The sequence below is a fragment of the Mixophyes fleayi genome, chromosome 12 (assembly GCF_038048845.1).
Source record: "Mixophyes fleayi isolate aMixFle1 chromosome 12, aMixFle1.hap1, whole genome shotgun sequence".
Classification (NCBI taxonomy): domain Eukaryota; kingdom Metazoa; phylum Chordata; class Amphibia; order Anura; family Limnodynastidae; genus Mixophyes; species Mixophyes fleayi.
Window position 1 is genome coordinate 30,345,849 of NC_134413.1, and position 19,554 is coordinate 30,365,402.

General features: G+C 40.9%; 1 protein-coding gene across 3 annotated transcripts; it reads right to left on the bottom strand.

Annotated features, from left to right (window-relative positions):
• Positions 1–409: 409 nt before the first annotated feature.
• On the bottom strand, positions 410–19,554 carry DNAL1 (dynein axonemal light chain 1). Of its 3 annotated transcripts, none has more exons than XM_075191850.1 (8): positions 19,470–19,554; positions 17,732–17,770; positions 16,889–16,998; positions 13,365–13,420; positions 11,202–11,257; positions 7,538–7,664; positions 5,751–5,891; positions 410–1,400 (listed from the first exon to the last, which is right to left on the bottom strand). In XM_075191850.1, exons 1-8 carry the CDS (start codon positions 19,470–19,472, stop codon positions 1,354–1,356), a joined length of 579 nt encoding a protein of 192 aa, XP_075047951.1. In that variant the 5' UTR covers positions 19,473–19,554; the 3' UTR covers positions 410–1,353. The 3 variants fall into 3 exon arrangements, with proteins under 3 accessions (XP_075047951.1, XP_075047952.1, XP_075047950.1); XM_075191851.1 differs by lacking the exon at positions 19,470–19,554 and adding an exon at positions 19,432–19,450; XM_075191849.1 differs by lacking the exon at positions 19,470–19,554 and adding an exon at positions 19,192–19,391.

The window sequence follows — 19,554 nt, forward strand, 5'->3', positions numbered from 1 at the left end:
GTCCCAGAGTAAGAAGAAATAAAATCTACTTATGTTTACTTACCCAGTGTTTCCCAAACCCAGCCCTCAGGGACCCACAGTGCAGGTTTTCCAGGTCATACCTGAGATCATTAGGACCACCTGTGGATCTGTTACAATGTGTCAGTCAGTAATGAATACACCTGTGCTCCAGCAAGGAGATGTTAAACAAGCACTGTTGGGGGGGCCCTGAGGGCTAGGTTAGGGAAACACTGATGTACACAGTCAACGTGCCCTACTAAATATGAGATTTTGATAACCTTTTAGTAATATGATTCCTACTACATACTCTTTACCCTGGTATTTTAGTCAGCCCACTCTGCTTCCAGTGCTGGAACAGGCAGAAACACACACACACACTTGAAGGGAACAAAGGAACAGTCTGGTTGCATTTATAATACTCAATATTTTAACTTTTATTGAACACACGTACAGTCTCAATTTTCACATTGCTGATCATTTCATGAAAAATGTAACCTAAGTGTAAAAAGTTGAAGGGTATTTAATGACCGGATGATGCAGTTGAGAGGAGATATACTGAACTTTGAACGACACCTCCAGACAGACGTTATTTCCCCCAATAGCACAAATATACCTGCTCAAGAAGACGACAAATTTACAAAACGAGTGCAAGTCTTGGCCAACAACTTAACCGTATTATCCACTGCATGCGGAAAGACCTTAACATGACAAACTGGTGTCATCATCTCTCACGTGACTGGGAATGCTTTCTTTTTTTAAAGTTTCTGTATCAACATAAGCATAAAAAATAACCTTTGTGATCTCTTTTATAAAGTATTCTATATCACTTTATATACGTATACAGCATATATAAAATTATTTGTGCACTTTGAACATATATTTAAAGTGTATTAGTCACGGACTCCACGAGGTGGCAGCAACTTTGTTGGCTGAACAAATATTGCCGAGAATGCAGGATTCTAGTTCCCTATTCAATCAGCATGGATAATACTGGCTCAGGACACAAAGTGGCTGCCTCCTCTGTGTGTAGGTGACAAGAACACTCTAAGGAATGGATAAATTCTACAACGTGTTGCAACACCCTTTAATAGTAAAATGATACTGTTAACTTGTGCTCGGTCTCAGAGAAGCTGAGAAACGCCTTAATCATTCTCCATTTTGTGCAAATAAAGAAAACAGATGTAGAGTTGATACTTACATTACAATTATGTTTTGATCCACAAAGATACTTTAACATATACAAAAGGAAACCAGCTTCAAAACATTATTTATATACAAAGAACATTTATAAAAAGTATTTTTGTTTCCTAAAACGGTTTAAATAATTTAAAAGGACAAAGACACGCCAAAAGCTTAGGCTTCTTCTCCCTCCTCGTCTTCTTGCTTAATGACTGGATTTCCTGAGAAATAAGAATGGAAAGGGAAGGTTAAGACTAATTTACATGAACCTGCCCCCCAGGAGTTCAAAAAACAGATGCTACAAATATTGGCCCTGATATAGTGGCATTGGAATGTAGGCATTAACAAATGTCTGTCACATGACAGATAGCATCCCACTGCTGATCCCTCTGAGCAATGTAGCCTGGTATTTAGTCCTACCTTAGCTGCACCAGTGACAAAGCTGTATTAAGTACATTTATATTTCTTATTCCATGGTACGCTGTCCTTTCTCTGCTTGTTTGCTTACAACTTTTATTGCTAGTCTTTGCTGGGGGAGTTTTATTGAAGACACTGATCCCATGTGTTAACCATATATAATCATTGTAGAATGGCTGCATAGCTGGTGTGGGTAGTTACAAGTGTATTAAGATTTAAATAGCATAATTCAGAGTTATACCAGAGTTAAACAGGAGAAGAACATTCTACCCATTACCACAGCTACACAAGGACAACAGTCAGTATTCCATTAAAACTTCATATCTTACTCCTGATGTTTCCATCTCTCCCTGGCTGCATGCATCATACCACTAGAAGTCTGTTTTGACTGATCTTATTTCCTTCTCAGCTCATGAAAGTTTATTTAAGCAGGGGATGTTGCAGGGTTATAAACTGACAGATAAAACAGCCTGCTGTACTATTTTCTCAGCCACATCCTCCCACTGCTACAGCTGTTTCTGACTTCAATCTCATCTTTGTACTTTCAAGTCTACTCAATGCTTTGTCTGCCATCACAAGTATGAAGAGTTGAAACGGAGTTTGAACTGATTTGCTCACTCTCCTATTTCATGACTCTGCAAGAACTCAGTTACTACATCACCTGTGCCTTATTCCTCTCCATTGAACACTTCCACCCACTCCCCCACATCATTACTCCAAACTACATGCCCAAGGCTCTCCCCTCTATAGGCTGTCTCCTGGCTACACCTTCAGTGTCCCCTTCCCCTTCCTCGCCTTCAATCCGTCTCTTCTCCCCTCTCCACCTTTGTATTGCTGTCATCTACCGTACCCCTGGCCCTTACTTCCAATTTCTTGATAATCTCGCATCTCCTCTCTTCTAATCTTTCTAATTCTCACTTCTTTCTATGGTCTCTTCCAATGGACAACTTCCAACACCCATCATCATAATTTTTTTATATAGCGCCACTAATTCTGCAGCGCTGTACAGAGAACTCACATCAGTCCCTGCCCCATTGGTGCTTACAGTCTAAATTCCCTAACACACACTCACACTGACTAGGGTCAATTCGTTAGCAGCCAATTAACCTACCAGTATGTTTTTGGAGTGTGGGAGGAAACCAGAGCACCTGGAGGAAACCCACGCAAACACGAGGAGAACATTAAAAACTCCTCACAGATAAGGCCATGGTTGGGAATTAAACTCATGACCCCAGTGCTGTGAGGCAGAAGTGCTAACCACTTAGCCACCGTGCTGCCCATGGTAGATCTCCATCTGCTTATTTCTATAGTTGTAAATAGAATTATATAGTGTACTACTATCCCAGTGACATGTCCGATTCTGTCTTGACACTCTGACCATAATCTCCTTTCCTTTACCCTCTCTTTATCACTTGCCCCCCCTCTCCCACCCAAAGTCACTCACATGCAGCATTCTATCCACAGCATTTTCCCCATCATCTTTGCATCTTCCTTCGAATCCCTCCTCGCTCCCATTTCCTCCCTATTATGTCCCAATGCTGCGGTCACTCTTTACAACTCTTCACTCCTTGACACTGCAGCCCCAGCCATCCCACTCTGTCTCCGTCAATCTAAACCCCAACCCCTGGCACTTCCCTCTTACTCATCTGCTCCAAAAGTGCTCCGCTCCTCTGAAAGCCAATGGAGGAAAACCTGCTCCATTGCTGATTTCATCCACTTTAAATTCATCCTTTCCTCCTACTCCTTTGCCCTCTCTCTTGCTAAACAAATCTATTTCAGATCCCTAATCTCCTCCCTGTCAAATAAACCCCAATGCCTCTTAGTTACTATTGATTCTTTAATGTGTCCTCCCCCACCTCCTCCATCACCACTCTTGACTTGGCCACCTACTTCAAAAGACTCTATCCATATTGATATCTGCTCTCACCAGACTCCTCTCTCCTCAACTGTCCTCTCTATCACTCACTCTGCCACCATTGGCTCCTACCCTCCTGTAACTGTGTCTGAGATCCGCTCTCTTCTCTCCTCCTCTTTTTCTACAACCTGTCCACTCGATCCTGTCCCCTCCAAGTTCCTCCGCTCTCTCTCTTCCAATGCCTGTTGTCACCTTGCTCACCTCTTTAACCTGCCTCTCTCTGCGGATATCTTACCCTCGGCCTTCAAGCATGCACTCATCTCCCCTATTCTCAAGAAACCCTCCCTTGACCCATCCTCTCTCTCCAACTATCGCCCCGTATCTCTGCTTCCCTTTGCTTCTAAAATTGTCGAACGACTTGTCTTCATTCTTCTGACTCACTTTCTCTGCTCCCACTCTCTTTTTGACCCTCTCCACTCAACTGAAACTGCCCTCGCTAAAGTAACAAACAACTTACTTACAGCTAAGTCCAAAGGTCACTTCTTCCTTCTCGTACTCAATCTCTCTGCTGCTTTTGACACTGTCGATCATTCTTTTCTCCTCACCCCCTTTCACTCCCTAGGTCTTTGCAAAACGGTTCTCTCCTGCTTTGCCTCCTACCTCTCTCGCCACTCTTAGCTCTCTTTGCTTCTGAATCTTCCTTCCCCCTCTTCCACTTACTATTGGAGTCCCCCAAGGCTCTGTCCTTGGCCTTCTGCTCTTCTTTCTCTGCACCACCTCTCTCGGTGAACTTATTCAATCATTTGGCCTCCAAAACCACCTCTATGCTGATGACATGCAAATCTATCTTTCCTCCCCTGACCTCTCTCCTGCCTTCCAAACCCAAGTATCTGGCTGTCTCTCGGCTGTAACTACCTGGATGTCACAGCGCTTCCTCAAACTCAACATCTCCAAATCCGAGCTCATCATCTTTCCTCCCGCTAATGGTGTTGTCCTTCCCAATATCTCCCTCTCGGCTGACAATACAACGCTCTCCCCTGTCACCTAAGCCTGCTGCCTTGGAGGCATACTTGATTCTGCCCTTATCTTTACCGCTCATATCCAGTCCCTCACCAAATCCTGCAACTTCTTCCTCCGTAACATCACGAAAATCTGTTCCTTCCTCTCTCAGGAAGCAACCAAAACTCTGGTCCATTCACTCATCATTTCTGTCTAGACTAAGGCAACCTCCTTCTCACTGGCCTTTCTGACGCTCACTTTTTTGAACTTCAATCCATACAGAATGCTGCGGCTAGGCTCATCTTCCTCTCCTGTCACACCTCTTCTACTACTCCTCTGAGTAAATCCCTACATTCGTTCCCCATCAATTTCAGAATTCAGTTCAAGCTCCTTACTCTCACATACAAAGCCCTTACAGACACTTCTCTCCCTTACATTTCTGACCTTGTCTTGTGGTACATACCTACCCGACCACTTCCTTCCCCCTCAATTCACCTCTCATTACCTTTCCCATGCTCGCCTCCAAGACGTGTGCCGTGCTGCCCCCATTCTTTGAAACTCCTTACCCCGCTTCCCTCGACTCTCATCCAACCTACAAAAGCTCACTTAAAACTCATTTTCAGGCTCCCCTTATCTATTACCACCTCTTTCTTCGCCTGCCATCTCCAATTTCTCCCACCTGGTCCTACTTTCTCTACCACCCCTCCCTCCAGAATGTAAGCTCTCGCGGGCAGGGTCCTCTCTACCTACTGTCCCATGTCTGTCTACAGTCTGACTCCCTTGTACACCCTGTCATGTATTTTGCTGCACTCTGTGAGTCCCCATAGCATTACTCACACTCATCAATGCTACTTATGTGTATTATCTCATCGATTTGCTAAGTCCTTCTGTGTCTGGCGCTAATAAATAATAATAATGCTTCACCCTTATCATGGCTACAGTGCTATGGGCAATTCACTGGAGTGAGGTACAGGCACCATTTCCCTATTACTGCAGCTCACAGATATAGCAAAATAAAAATGTTCCCCTTAATACCAGCAGTACAGTAACTGGAGTGGGGAGGGTGGCTGAAGGCACAGCAACCTTAGACTAAGCAAGCAATTTAGTTTACTATGGAAGAATGTGTCAGGTTGACAGAGGACACCCCTGTATACGCACCTTGGCAAATTTTTAGATTAAAATAGACAGAGGATGCTAAACCTCATGGTCTGTGTCCCTCAGCTGCTGTTACAGACATGCAAGTTCTGATGTTTTCTACTGCAATGAATACCAATGCCCCTTGTGGTAGTAACACACTCACCATCCAGTTTCTTCAGTTTAGGAAGACGTTTTGTTGCCTCCTCTACCCAATTTCCCTCTACTGTTTGCTTTTCCTCCAGAGGGTTTCCCACAAACACAAGATCCTCTAGGCATGGCAGCTCAGCCAGCTTCCCAAACTCAGCTGAAAGTAACAAAAAGCAATCTGTAATTCCTTCATGTAAGTCATAAAGAAAAGAAAAGTTATATTATTCATGCCAATAACAGTGGCATAACCTGATACAAGTGATCAGTAACTATGCACATCTAAAAGTCTTTATTTTCAATGTAAAGTCATATTATTGGAAGGTGAGATCTAGCACATTTTCAAAATCTCTCTCTGATGTCACAAACAAGCGCCACACTCCAAGCCTGAGCAGACTAAGATGTGCACCCAACCTTCATAAGCCAAGGTAAGTAGCATGGATGGGCAACACCCAAGTGGGGTGGGGAGAAAAGCAAATAAATATATTTAGTACCTAATGTGACACTGAAATGTTTTGAATATATTATTTAGTCACCTATAAAAAAAACACACACAGGCATTTTATATAACCAAACATCAAAACACTCCTGGGGTTCTTTTAATTGGTATGTGGTGGCATAAAATCCTCTAATTAATTGGGATGTAGTCAAGATGTTGACAGTCGTAATATATACACCATAATGTTGACATTGTTACAATGTTGAAAGTGACAATGTCTACACATTCAATATAATAATAGATGAAAACATTAAAAACGGCAAAACATGTAAATAAAAAACATTGTGCGCACCTCCCCTTGCCCCAAACAGCTTAACCAACCCTAGTGCTGCCATCTTCAGATGGTACTAGCAAACTTGGGCGGGTGGAGGACAGAAAGCGCGGGGTCTATTTTACTATTACCAGCACTAGACTTTGCCAATCTGGGACGGGGACTCCTCCTTAGATATAACACAGACACAAGTGAAAAAATAACTGTATAAGAAAAAATAAACAGCCCAAAACATCTCTCATTCACCGTCTTTATTTCTCAGCTCGATCCAGGCTCTTCATCTGTAATAAATCCATAGATCCTTGGCTTAGCTAAATAAAAAACCCTCACATGCGACGCAATACTCACTCCTAAGAGCTTCCACCGCATATGAATTCTAACCGGCGGATCAGTCATATATATAACATGGGGATTTTATAAGGCTTGAACTCAAGCACTGAATGAGTGTCAGGGCATGCTGGCACTTGTGGTTCCCCAAGTGCCAGCATGCCCTGGCAGCTATGGGTAAGCTGGTTCTTGTAGTACTACAAGCATCAGCATACCCAAACACTTAATGGCAGCCTGGGCATGCTGGGACCTATAGTGCACCAGGGACAAAACTGATTTATACACTTAATCAAGTAATATTACCCCACACCCACTGCCCCCAGGTTGTGGAAAAAGCCTCAGCGCTTTCAGCACGGGGCAGGTTAAACATGGGGAGAAGGGGGGTCCACATTTTTGTTTGCGGACCCGATCTCCCTAGGAAGGCCAGTCCTCTGCACTGCTATGGCAGGGGAACCCCACGATTTTGCTAGTATCAGCCTAGGCTGGCAGCACTAGGGTTGGTTAAGCTGTTTGGGGGAGAGGAGGCACGACATTACAACCCTGTACATATTTTACAAGTCGACATTATGGACTTGTAGACATTATGACTGTCAACATTTCATATCCAATCCAATTAATTACAGGAATCACAGTTCTATAAATCATGACCATGCAATCAATTTTCTTGCTTAGCGTAGAACAAAACAGAGGTAAGTGAGAGTGTACTTACCCCAGTCTTTCACCGCATTGTTGGACATATATAGAACTTTTAACTTCTTCATTACATGCATTCCTCTCAACTTCTCAATTAAATTGTATGAGATCCACAGCTCTTCTAGGGTTTCACCAACTGCTTCCTGGAGAAGAACAATATGTTAATGTATGAAGGGAGTTAATCTAAGCAAGTAAATACACTTGTAAGAATAGTGTAGTAAAATGTGGTTTGATAATGTTATATAATATGTAGTAAAATCAGTATCTGTGTATCATTACGAAATATGTATTGATGTGATTGCATAATTGGATAAAGAGATCTCCTCAGCTCATTTATAGAACACGTAAAATAAAAAATGGATGTTGTAGTGTAATTCCCTAGAGGCTGTTGAGGCAGTGGATAAAAGGAAATCAACAGATGGATTTTAGTGTTTACCATTTCACTTATTTAAATCAATTATTCTATTACAGAATTTTATTATAGGTTTAGAACATACAAAACATACAATGGTATAATATATGAATGTGCAAAAGGTTATTGTACAGTTCCTAAACATAGTCCTCTTGAGTTCAGTGTGTATTTAAGAATAAGGATAATGATGACCAATTCAGATATATTGTTAAAGTGATTAAAGCTAATGAAGGCCCCTCCACATTATATATAATGTATACATGATACCAGTAAGATGCTTTTGGCAGTTAACTAAAGCAGCGTAATATGAACTAAGCATTAGCACAGCATGGACTGGTTGCCTGGTTGGTCAATCACAGTGTCTCATCCAGTAAGGACTGTAATGCATACCGTGATCTTGTCCATTTCAACCACGTTTTAATATATTTTTGGATAGGAGTTCCTGCTAGAGTAAACAAATCGTTCATGCCCTTCAGTGTCAATGACAAAAGCATTACTGAAAACAAGGATTTCTCCTGCCATCCATGTTCTAGTTATAATGACCTTGGCTAATGCCAACAAACTGAATACATATCGAAATAGAGAATTAACCCCAGTGAGACTTCTAGGGATAGTCCAAATATACATATTCCGGGAGTTATCATTTTCTGATCATATTCCCAAATTTAGGACAGTCAGAATTGTTTCTCTTTCCCATTTTAAGTAGTCTTCTTGGTGTAACATATACTCTATACAATAATCATACACAGGTGAAGGACTTTCTAGCACAGCCCAACATGTAAGCACACTGCATACAGGGGCGGATCTAGAAAAATGCTGTACCCGGGGCGAGATAGGGGGGGGCGATTTAGGCCCCACCCCTTTCTAACATCTTAGGCTGCTGACGGCTGCACACTATGTGCAGGTCCGTCCAGCCGTGACCGGCAGGGGCAGTGTGCTGCCCGGCTGCTCTGATTGTGTTTTAAACACAGTCAGAGCAGCCGGGCAGCACACTGTCCCTGCCTGTCATGGCTGGACGGACCTGCACATAGTGTGCAGCCGTCGGCAGCAAGTGTCTGCTAGGGGGGGCGATCGCCCCCCCCTGGATCCGCCACTGACTGCATATTTGTTAAGCAAGCAGGATCTTTCTCCCACTTACGCAACAAATGTAATCACAAAACAGAAGCAGTGGAGTCAATGATCCACACCTTGAGCCTCACATCAAGTGCCAGTATGTTTAAACTAAACTAAAGTAGGGGAAGACTTGTAGTAAATCAAAAGTCAGGAGAAAGAGCTAAAAGAATTTGGGGTACTATCAGAATGAGTAGGATAAGCCAGGACAAGCACTTTGCTTAAAACAGAGGCTTTAGGAACAATAAATATTGTGATACTGACACCCACTAGATGACAGACACAACCACTTCTTACTTGGATAACTGTTGTTTTTTTTTATTGTTCATATCACAAATAACACAGCTTTCTTTAGTCAGGTTGGCACCAAGTGAACCTAATATTAGCTAGACACAGTCTTCTTGTCTAGTCACCAGCCAATTAGCTGGCATTGGTCGCACTGCACAATGGAACAATACATGTTTAAATACAATTAAGTCCTCCCTTTGGTCTAATTACCTCGTTAGATCCTGTACTCCCTGTGTCTATGTTCAACCTAGGAGTTTTAGTCTCTAAGAATTTAACCTCACTTGTTCCTATATGCAGGAGAGGTGTGGCAAAAAACTACCTTTATCACAATATAGTCACATTACAAATAAATACATTTAAAAAATATAATATATTTTTTTTGTAGCTCCTTAAAAGCCCATACAAAAATCTGTTTTGACATAAATCACTATGGCAGAATCTAAAAATAATGTTGTCATTTACCCTTGTTTTTTTTTTTTTTGTTTACTTCAGGCTGCTATTAATGATTTAAGATACTGGACTACTATAGCAACCACAGTCACATGACACATGATGAGCTGCAAGGACTTGGAACGCCCCTCTGTCTGCACTGTGATATCTTTTTTCTTTTTTATTTGATGTCAGAGAAATCTTTATTTGATGTATTAATGAGACTAATCTGGTTTTATGTGGGGGCAGTCTCCTTTAAGCAAAGTAACTAAGACACTCAATACTTTAAGTAGGTTTAATGGCGGCACCATCCTACTCTTAGATGGACAACGTCAACAGGCGGATGCATGATTACAATTCTTATTTGCACCAAGTGACTATGAACTTCATTGAACCAGTGAGGAATCTGTCTCACATATAAGGGATTAGGCACTACGTCTCTATTACAGCAACTTACAGGCTTGAGTGAAAGAGAAAACAGAAAGAAGCCCCAGATCTTACAAGACCTAGATCAGCTCTACCGCAGAGCTCTTCATCTACTGTTACCAAGCGCTTATATACTCAAGCTCAATCCTGGATGTAATGACATATTAGGCTATGTTATTTAAAGTCAAACATGCTCTTGCATTACTAACAATACAAAATCGAATTAAACATTTGCTCTCTTATTAAGGTTAAAAAAGTAAACCAAAATATTCAGATAACTCACATGAAAACACATATAAAACATAACTGATCAAAATAGACATGAAAAAAATATCCGTAAAATATACATGCGCAGAATAAGCAATATAAAAGTTAGTCCTGCTGTAACCTATGTGAAATTTGCCCTGAAGACCGGAATCTATAAAGACCCCCTGCAGTGACAGTGGTGAAGAAGCCCATAAAAAAGGCACAGGGTAACATGGTAAAACAAATATGTTCTCCAACAACATACTAGTAGGTTAATTGGCTGCTATCGAAATTGACCCTAGTCTCTCTCTCTCTCTGTCTGTGTGTGTATATGTTAGGGGATTTAGACTGTAAGCTCAAATGGGGCAGGGACTGATGTGAATGAGTTCTCTGTGCAGCGCTGCGGAATCAGTGGCGCTATATAAATAAATGGTGATGATGAGGATATGTACCATGGATTTTATTTTGCATTGATGTTATCAAAATGTTACTATTTAGAAATGGTGCGTTAACTGTTCAACAATGGTATGAGCATTGTTGGTTTAAAAGCTAGCATCTCCCACAACAGAACATTTACTTCAATATATGACAAAAGGTGCAAATAAACTATGAAATTCCATTAGAATTTGTCTTGTAGAAGAGTCCTTACCGTGAATCTATTCCCCTATAAGGCCAGCTAAGAGCTAAGGTTTAGCAGGATTGTTATGTCAAGAACAGTGAAACATTTGATGCAAGAAGAGGATGAAATTGAAAACAAAAATAGACTTACCAATCCATTTAAATTCTTTATGTTATTCCTTCCTAAAGACAATATTCGGAGATTCTCTGAAAGAAAAAGTATTTCACTTTATGTCGGTGTGACCTTTTCTTTTTGAATTTAATGATCATACTCTTAGAAAACATGTTTTCTTCCAATGGATATGTTCTCATAAATTTAAGTTAAGAACCAGTATTGCTGTCATGTCTTATAATACATAGATACACTGTCAAGGTCATTTACATAACACAGCATAAGGTCACACAACACAATACGTCCTCCCAAGACACACAAAACTATTCCAAGATGCAGGCACTCTATACTTTGCAAAGCCAAACATGTTTACCACTGTAACGAGCAGTTATAAGGTCATATCTAGTTCTCAATTTCTATGACAGGTACACTGTTTGTATCATTTACTAAATAACTGGAGGATTAAGAAGATTTAGGTAGACTGAGTGATTGCAGCAGCTTTCCTATAGGAAAACCTCTCCAACATGTCTACAACTTTGTCCCATAACAGTGCTCTGAATTTGAAAGACATATGCACAAAGCACAAGTAATGCCCGTGTCTCAAGCCTAGTAACGCCCTACAGTCATCCCATTTTCATGTACAATAAAGACAACTGCCTTCCTCTAACAACTAAGCCATTTGATGCTATCAGAAAACGACACAAAAACACACACATTGGTTGAATGCAGACAACCAGTAATTATGGCCAACTTTGCAGATGACTTCTTAAGTCTCTGTTGTTAAGAATTAGATTACATGCTCTATACGTTTACATTTCTATACACTGCTCTAAGCTCCCTGGAAATCAAACAAAAAACATTTTGTTATAATCCCCAATTCACAATCACACTTTTATATCAGTTATACAGTTTAATACTTTAGAGCTCGCTCACACTACATTTTACAAGCAGCACAGTCAGGGAATACTGACCCTCTGAAGTTTGTAAAGTTCACTTAAGGATCATCAATTTATATGGACACCCTGTCACCCCTGTTCACAATATCCGTTCCCAGCATGGTGGTCCTTTCTGACCATATGTTGTGCGAGCAGGTGAGATGTGTTGGAATAAGGATCATTAATCCCTTAGGTGCCAGTGCAACTCTGCTGTTTACATTAAGGACCACTGTGTAAGAAAAGCTTCTTGTTTATTTATTTATTTATTTTTTAAGTGTTCCCAATGAGATGGTCATTAGTGTGAACAGGGGTTATCATAGAAATTGATTATCTCTAAGTCTAGTTCAGGCAAAGTCCTAGAGTAAAGAAGCCTTTAGGACACATTTTCCATTAATTTCTCTAAATGTGTTTTTTACAATATTTTTTTTAGCACATAGATGTGAGCATAGCCTTTATTGTGAAAGCCTGCTAACCAGTGACTGCAGAAAATCATGTGACAAGAAAAGAGGGAAAAAGGAACAGCATGGCTACATTTGCTTAAGAAAGACCCAAACAGCAAAGAATATAAACAAAATAGTTTATGAAAATATAATTGGAGGCAATTATGACAACTGTACAAATGTATCCCATTACACCCAATCAGATGTTTGCTACAAAAATGACAGTTCTAATAGAATTGGTTGCTATGGGCAACATATCAATTTCTGCATTGACCTCTTTGAATACTTGAAGATCTATATATGTGCTAAATAATTACTCCACAATGCTGACAACACATTTGAATGATAACTAAACATAAGCACTTTTCTAGTTGATGAAAGAAACCAAATCTATGATTTACTGAACAATAGTTTTGTTTAAAAACACATATAAATAGTGTATTGTATCTCTTTATACAGGGTGATTCAAAAGTCGCAGTACACCCTTTAATTTCAAAAACTCTACTGGAATTGGGCCGATTGGCCGATTTCAAGATGGCGCCCATGTTTGGTACATACCGTAAAAAATAGACCACGTCACCCATACCTTACTGGAGTATTCAGGTTTCCCAATTTCCTGTAGAGTTTTTGAAAAAAAAGGGTGTACTGCGACTTTTGAATCACCCTGTATATCAGTTTACTTATGAATAAATGTTGTTAGATGAAAGCTGAGCTATACTTAAGATGGCAATATGCATATGACACTAGTACAAGCTCTCTCACTTATAGGTGCTAAAAAAATAAAAAATAAATCGGGAATATATTGTTTGGAGAGAAAATGTACTTACTCAATCCATTCAAGTTGGCTATTTTTTCAATGCAGTTGGTGGAAAGGGATAGCTTCCTTAGAAAAGAAAAATAAATAGATATGTAGGAGCTTTATAAACAAACAGGTTAACAATTTATAGGCGGTATCAGCAGTTTCTATACGTATTCTAAAACGTATGTTGCAGTCAATGCTTCATCGATCTTCATTGAATTTTACAGGCACTCAGGTCTGAAAGTGAAATTTAGACGTCTCTGTCAACAATGCCTTGTTTCAGAGTTGCAATTCTCATTTCTCTATGACAATTAAGGACATGGTACTAGGCGGAAGGTAGGGATTGCTTTCTTTACTTAAGAAATTTCTTACTAGTTCACAGCATTTTATGGATTTCTTTATTTCGGTAGTTTTTTAGTAGTGGAAATTCTAAATTAGTGTGAAACAATTACAAAAGGGAAACTACACCTTCAGAGAAGTGTATCTGCCAAGCAGATGTATTTAGATACAACAGATCTGCTGTGTAGATATAATTGTACTTTGTACACAGACCAGAGCTTATATGGAAGATAGAATGCTCTGAAAATGGAGTTCTCCTTTAATTCATTCCATTTCTTACATCAAATGCTGCATTACCTGGTGTGTCAATAAAACAAATTACTACTAATACTCTGGCCTGGGCGATCTGTCCCTACACAGTTAATGGTTTCTGCACACAGAGTAGTAAATTGATAATACTCCCCCCCATGTTGCCTCTGCCATCTGTTATTATTATTATTATCATCATCATTTATTTGTTAGGCGCCACAAGGTTTCCGCAGCGCCGCACATAGTACAAACAGTAGACTATACAGGGTATAATAGTACAGAACAATAAACAAAAGTACCAATACTTCAGAAACTCCAGGCAGGCAGATGCAATAGACACGGAGCAGAAGAACAGGTAAGGAGACAGGAGGGAAGAGGGCCCTGCTCAAGCGAGCTTACATCCTAAGGGAGGGTTAAACAGACCAGGCACAAGAGGAGCCAGTTGAGGGAATGGGAGAGAGGGGAGAATGAGTGGAGGAGATGGGGGTTAAGTGGATAGTTGGTAGGCTTTGAGAAAGAGGTGAGTTTTGAGTGCACGTTTGAAGGAGCACAGAGTAGGAGAGAGGCGGATGGAGCGAGGGAGGTCATTCCAGTGAAGGGGGGCTGCACGGGAAAAGTCCTGGATTCTGGAATGGGAAGAGGTGATCAGAGTGGAGGAGAGGCGGCGGTCATTGGCCGAGCGCAGGGAGCGGCTGTTCAAACGCAGATGCCATTTCACCCTCCTGGCACTGTGTTTTCACTGCCCCTTGCTGTGCGAAAGCAATGCAGCAAGGTTTTGATTGAACTGCAATTCGGCTCGCCTTCTTCTATAGACACTTGGACTACTCTCCAACTTGTGTATAGAGGGGCATGATGACAAAATCATAGCTCAAACTATACAGTGAGAACACAGACATCAGGATTGACAAAAAGCACTGGTTTATTAATAGACAGAAGAGGCAAGAAGAGATGAGTACTATCATATGACGATGTATTGCCCATGTGCAGTAAATAGGTCATTTTTAACTCTGTTTGGTGAAACCTTAAAGTATTTTAGACTGATTGAAATTTACAAGAGAATCTGCAGAAGCAAAACATGCCAAGGTAGACAGCTTTAAAGGTTGACGGGCGGTTAGAAATTGTACATATCTTGCTTTTCATGCATGCTATTTAGGAGTGACTGATGAGCAGTGTGACAAGATGGACTTCCTCTATGCCACAATGTCGTGCTGCTGGGGACCGGTTGGGCTTGCCTTGCCACGGGCCCCTTTCTTTATCCCAATTGCGCCCCTCTAAATGCAGTAGGAGGGGCCTGCTTCCACCACTGGGCTTCTTCAAAGGCACCAAGAACCGTGTCCCTCTTTTGGGTAACTCTTGCCGATAGTGTTCCCCCTTGCTGGGCATCTGAACTGGTACCCCTGATCTCTTGCTTTCAGATCAGGGTTGCTGTGGATGGTTCCCCCTGGCCTATCACACTGGCCAGAGCTGCTGGGTAGCAGTCAGAACGTTGGTATTAGATGCTGGGTCCCAACATCAGAATAGTCGGATAATGGATAAGAGTGGTCTAATCTGTAGGTCACAGGAATTACAGCAGGTAAGTAGGGGTCAAGGCAGGATCTTCAAGCAGTAATGTTTTATTATCTCAAGTAGTCCTTACAAGGACAGTTACATACTAGTTTGAGGTACTAGTCATCTCCAGAAGTTCCAGATGGAAACCATTTTATACAGTTTTGCAGCCCTAACTTGGCAGGATGTAATCCAGCCTCATGTCCCTTTAGCAGCCTGCATAAGAATCAGCCTGGAGAGGTTAACACTTTAACACTGCAGCGTGTGGCAGGGGGGATTGTACTCCCAAATCCCCCCACCCACCCCCTGTCCAAGAGCTGCCAGAAAGAGGGGGGCTCAGCCTCCTTTCTTCCTGGTGTCAGAAAGTCTATGATTTAAAAGATAAATCTCCAGCCTAAAATAATCCCCCTGGCCGAAAATAGTACCAGAGGGAGAGCGACCAGATCTCGGGGTAGCAGCCCCTGGCCTGCCGCCCTCTGAGCTCCAGGACAAGGCTCAGTCTGCTGGAACCCTCAGAGAGTGCTACACAACCTCCTGGACTCTTTGAATCCAGGAGGCTGCTCTGCCAAGCCCTCCGGCAGCCACTGCAAGCTAGACCACCATGGACGGTAAGTGTACTTTTTAGCAAATACACAGTAAACATTCACACATTTTTACCTGTTCGGCACTGTACACTGAACTATACTCATAACATGTTTTACTCTCCTCGGATGGGATTTAACCATTTTGCTGCTGCGGTGCCAGGTATTTCTCACTCAGCGCTGCAGCGCACATTTCAGACTACTCTTTATTAAATACAATTTTAAACATTCACGCTAGCCACACGGCACTCAGCACTGGTAATTTAACTTGTGTGCGGCGGCCATCTTTAAATGGACTCCAGTGCCGAGAGAGTAAATACCCGGACCAGAAGTCGTGCAATGACCAGAACTCGGGAACCCGGCCACAAGCAGCCTCTTCCAAACTTTTGGGTAGTTGCGCTTTGTGCACCAGTGTATATCAGCCACAGAAACCTTTTGCCTATTTTGCAGGATGTTGCAGCCTTAAAGGAGCATTCTTAGGCAAGGTGAAAAAAATCTCAGGGCCCTGAAGGTCCCTCTATGCTGCTGTTTTGTCCAAGGCTCAGTGGTTTGGCTCACAGCCCCGGTTGACTGTGCCACAATCTTTGAGACCGTGACTTCTTAGTGGTACTCCTGCTCACATCTTTTCCTGCAGCCATTTTAAAGTGGTGATCAGCAAAACATCATTTGGTAATGTGAAAATGAATTCCGGGGTTCCTTTCCCTTAGTTAAGTTAAATATTCTTTGTCCTTAGTCAGCAAAACCCAAGCCAAACTATTTGAAAAAACATCTCTTTACAGGTTTCCGAAGAGTTTTAGCCATAAATGGAAAATGGAAGAGTTGGCTTTCCATTACTTACTCGCAGTTTACCAATGTGGACAGAGACGCATCCATCTTTTCAATGGGTGGGATCTGCGCATACAGCTTAACTTCCTTAGCTTCAGCTGCTTTCTGTCCAGACTTTTCTTCCTAAACACAGGGCAACACATGCATGTATTAATATGTGACTGAGGAAATTTGCAATATTTTAAACTGCTTTTACTTGTGATTGCTGAGTGCAAACAACTATTTTAATTCTACTCAAGAGGTGTCAGATGAGTGCAGGCTCAAAATAGGATTTCCAATTCAAAAGAAGAGCAAGTCTGGGTTCTAAACCAATGGACCAGGCCATTCAGAGAGGATCCTTGTCATTCCTTGTTTTGAAAATCTACAGTACTATGTACTACCAAACTAATAAAGTAGTTTTGTTCCTTGTGATATTGTTTAACCCTAATTGGAAGTAAATAAAAAATTTAAATTATTAATAAAAAGAAAAATTAATTATGACTTGGGTCCAAGTGTCCAGCTTACGCTCAGCAGGAAGCAAACCAATCTGCCCACTTCATATCATCAACATTTTGCACACCTACAAAGCCACTATTTTCACCTGCATAATACTGGGCACATTTGTGCAAAAACAGAAGTAAATTAAATTTGCACTGCAGGAGATGCATTTTTGAACTTCTATAAAATGACCGTTATTCCTATACTTAAGATTATTTATTTTTTTAAAACACTTTTGCTTTGTAATATCAAGTGAGTGTACTACCACAGTCTATTGATAGTCTACAGCCAGGACAACCGCCATTCATCCTATACTTATTGTGAGTAAAGTGCATATAAAATAGCTTAGCTTTTTTTTAAAAAAGGGATTGAAACTTACCCATTTGGCTAAAGCATCTTTAATAGTTGTTGATTTGGCCTAAAACAAGAAAAGGAAAATCAGGCTGACAATATTTTATTTCAACTTCTTTTTCAAATACACAGCTGTAGAGAGGCCTTTTAGTTTGCCATTTAAAAAACAGTGCTCCCTCTTTATACCAGTCTTCATAATAACACTGAACTATTGTCTTAACAAAAATGCAAGAAAATGTATTCAGTCCCTTACACGGTACATGTTTCATGGCATCATGCTCCTTAAGAGCCAGGGGCGGGCGTGCCAGGGGACATCAATCATGGCCTAGACACATGCATAGGGATGTCCCCCAGCGGCTATGACTGTTTCAAGACAGTTCTATATGTAATGATGAAGCCGAACATCAACCCCATAAAAGTATCAGCTACACTGGAATGTATAACAAAAACAAATATCAGCGCTGATAAACTATGTATCTAGAACGTATCCGGTAAATGAAACAGTCGCAGCTGTGAAAGATTTGCGAGATCCTGATTAATGGAAACAAAGTCAAGGAAAGCATAGTGCGGAGAATGGCATTCACTCAAGAAATTAAATCTGTGAAATGGAGATAATATAATAAAACATTTATTGCACAAAACACTATACAGTGAGTATTACAAAACAATAATAAACTCTGAATGTTAATTTAATCTCCTGATCAGTGCACTGATATGTTACTTTTAAAATACGGATCACCGATGATATACAATCATACAGATCTGAACTCCAAATGCAATATACAGACTGTATTATAAAGTGTGTCTGAACCAGTCTGTTTATTCTCAAATAAAAATAAAAAAAATGTAAAAAAAACAGATAGGGAAAAAAAGATGGAAATATATTTAGTTTGTCTCGACAAACACAGTCTAAATTTTCCCAATTATTCAATGCATACATACGTTCAAGGTAAAAACAGTCTGAAGGAGGATCATCAAACCTCCAACAATGTAGATGGCAAAGTAGGTAAGTGGTCCTACTGAATTCACCAGCCAGTCCATTCACAAAGAATGGACCTAACAAAATGGTCACAACAAGATATTATGAAACGAGTGACTTTTGATTTATACTTATAAATGAAATTTTGACAACTAAACAGTTCCAAATCACAATAATGTATATATACGAAGCAGGTTTGGCCTCAAAACTCTCAAATAAGAACAGAGACACTATAGAAGCTAAGATACCTCTATAATATGCTGTGGATTAACATATAGCTCAAAATATTTTTATAATATATCTGATGTCTTACAAGAATAATTTGCCCCATGTAATTTTGTGCTTAATTGCATTGACAGTGTATTAGGTGCAGCATCCTAATTAGACAAATACAAGTGTTTGACACGAAAATTAGACTGCAAATAAGTATTATTTAATGACACTGTCTTATGTCACATGTGCATAAGTGTCATGTACACTTATGCACACCAAACAACACATGCAATTACCTGATCATTTAATATTTTGCTCATTGCAATAGTATGTAGTTTCCTGTAGTACAAGATTCGAGACAAACCACACATGATACATAACCCTGCGCTGCCAGCAAGCCTTAATATGGTAAGATGAAGTTAAAGTCTCTTGTATACAGCCTCCTCTCCCAGAGCCGACCCCCATCAATGTCCGAGCTATCTGCGCTATATATAAGCCCCAGCTTTCCGCCATTCCTCCTCACGCAGACATTTTACCGACACAACGGAGCAGCACCGGCGTCACCGGCTCCTACCATGTTTCAGTTGCTACGGTCGCTCTTCTGGTTGCTAGGAGACGGACGACCTAACAGCGCATGCGCGCTGCTCTGTGAGCACCGC

What these genes read in the sequence shown, in the direction of transcription:
- DNAL1 (XM_075191849.1), bottom strand. Translation starts at nt 19,266, where the DNA reads ATGTGTGGTTTGTCTCGAATCTTGTACTACAGGAAACTACATACTATT. An exon ending in CAATGCGGTGAAAGACTGGG is followed by an intron (nt 5,892 to 7,537) that starts GTAAGTACACTC and finishes TGTTACTTTCAG; the next exon opens with CTGAGTTTGGGAAGCTGGCT. An exon ending in TAAACTGAAGAAACTGGATG is followed by an intron (nt 1,401 to 5,750) that starts GTGAGTGTGTTA and finishes CTTATTTCTCAG; the next exon opens with GAAATCCAGTCATTAAGCAA.